General features: G+C 52.3%; 1 protein-coding gene across 1 annotated transcript; it reads left to right on the top strand.

Annotated features, from left to right (window-relative positions):
* Nucleotides 1-456: 456 nt before the first annotated feature.
* On the top strand, nucleotides 457-1,515 carry LOC113218450 (uncharacterized; the record flags this gene model as incomplete). Its single annotated transcript, XM_052276672.1, has 6 exons — nucleotides 457-478; nucleotides 650-712; nucleotides 836-922; nucleotides 1,005-1,165; nucleotides 1,233-1,338; nucleotides 1,427-1,515. Coding segments are annotated over 6 exons (528 nt in total), but the record flags the coding sequence as incomplete, so codon positions are not given.
* Between the last annotated feature and the right edge of the window lie 71 nt (nucleotides 1,516-1,586).

The following is a 1,586-nucleotide window of genomic DNA, read 5'->3' as shown; positions in this document are numbered from 1 at the left end:
GTGGGCCCAAGAGACGTGCCGGGTGTATCTTCGAATGCGCTCCAGCAGTGTTGCTGGATTAAAGTCGCTACGTCTGGGGCCAGGCGCCTTACGGGCGAAGGGAATAGGCAAACCCGCAACACTGGAACGCATTCAAAGATACACCCGGTACACGCTAAACGACCCAGAACAATATAACAACTAAGGGATCGTCCAGAGAGTACGTCCGCTTTTCTCAGATTCTTTGGGCAAATTAAAGGAGGTCGGCGCCTGCGAAAAACAGGGTAGGCCACCCAGCAGTGCACGCATGCACTGCGTGCAAGATGTTGCCTACCGATCAGGCGTTATGAGAGCTCCCATGGGCGGAACTGGGCAGTTTCGTAACGACAAATGGCGGACGTAATTTCTGGATGCTCCCGTAGCTATGGCCCTCTGTGCGCATACATAACTAGCCTAGATACAACATTCTAAAAGTAACAAGACACATCTCTGTCACCAGGTAGTAAAAAACATGTTTGATACGTTATTGTAGCAGACTAGTTAAGCTAGTGGCCCTTAGCTCACGATATTGTCCGTAGACGTTTAGTGTTTTTTGTTGATTAGGAAATGAGACGTTGGAAGTAAAACAACATAATATCGAGTTTGTATCTCCTTAACGAATATGTTGCAGTGCTCAACTTCTTCCCGATCCCCGTGAGCGACGAGTGTCTGTCAAGCGACGGCAGAAGAACCGGTCAGTGGCCTCACTGGCACCCTAGCTAGCGTCCTAGCTTATGGGTACACATATGATCTTGTTTCACGATTAACGGATACAGAAAAGCTCGCCATGGGTTACAAGTTCTCCTTTCGCCAACAGGGATCTGCTTAAATACGTACGAGTGCCGGATCCAGAACGGGAAGTCCTACGGACCGTGCGCTCTCGGCTTCGGTGTTTGCTGTGTCTGTGAGTGAACCTAACTGAATAATTCTATTGGATGTCGTTAACGCCCTCCACTGAACTGACTCCCAGCGGAGCCCCTTTGCAGTCACGGCCTCGTGCGGGGACGTCATTGAGAACAATGTCACCTACTTTGTGAGCCCTAACTTCCCCGCCATCACGAGGGAGTCTAACTCCTGCGAGCTGGAAGTGAAGAAGGTCTCCCCCGATGTGTCTCAGCTGCGTCTGGACTTCATCCACTTTAGCATGGTAAGTTGTTGTCGTTCCCCGGTGCGAATGAGGTGAACGGTTCCGCTTAACGGTGTGTCCGGTCCAGGGCCAGCCCAACAGGCGCACGGGCGTGTGCGAGTCGGACACGTTCGTGATCGCGGCGGGCAGCAGCAGGCAGTTCAGCGTCTGCGGCCAGAACAGCGGACAGCACAGTGAGCCAAACTCTTGATAAAACTTGCTGTCGCTGTGTCCTTGTTAATTACTCACTGCCCGCTCTTGCTTTTGGACTGTTGCTGCCAGTCTACTTCGACGTAGAGGACATGACAGAGCCCATCACCATCATGATGAACATGTCAAGGGAGCACACATCTAGGCTCTGGGAAATCAAGGTGAGTGTCAGCAACGCCTCGCTGCTGAGGGGGCGGCCACACCAACCCCAAGTCCACCAAGGGGCGGATTA

Source organism: Frankliniella occidentalis, unplaced genomic scaffold (genome assembly GCF_000697945.3).
Source record: "Frankliniella occidentalis isolate FOCC.00 unplaced genomic scaffold, Focc_3.1 Scaffold3926, whole genome shotgun sequence".
In the NCBI taxonomy this organism is placed as follows: Eukaryota; Metazoa; Arthropoda; class Insecta; order Thysanoptera; family Thripidae; genus Frankliniella; species Frankliniella occidentalis.
Note: the sequence above shows the minus strand (reverse complement) of the source record. Positions and strands in the feature narration are given on the sequence as shown.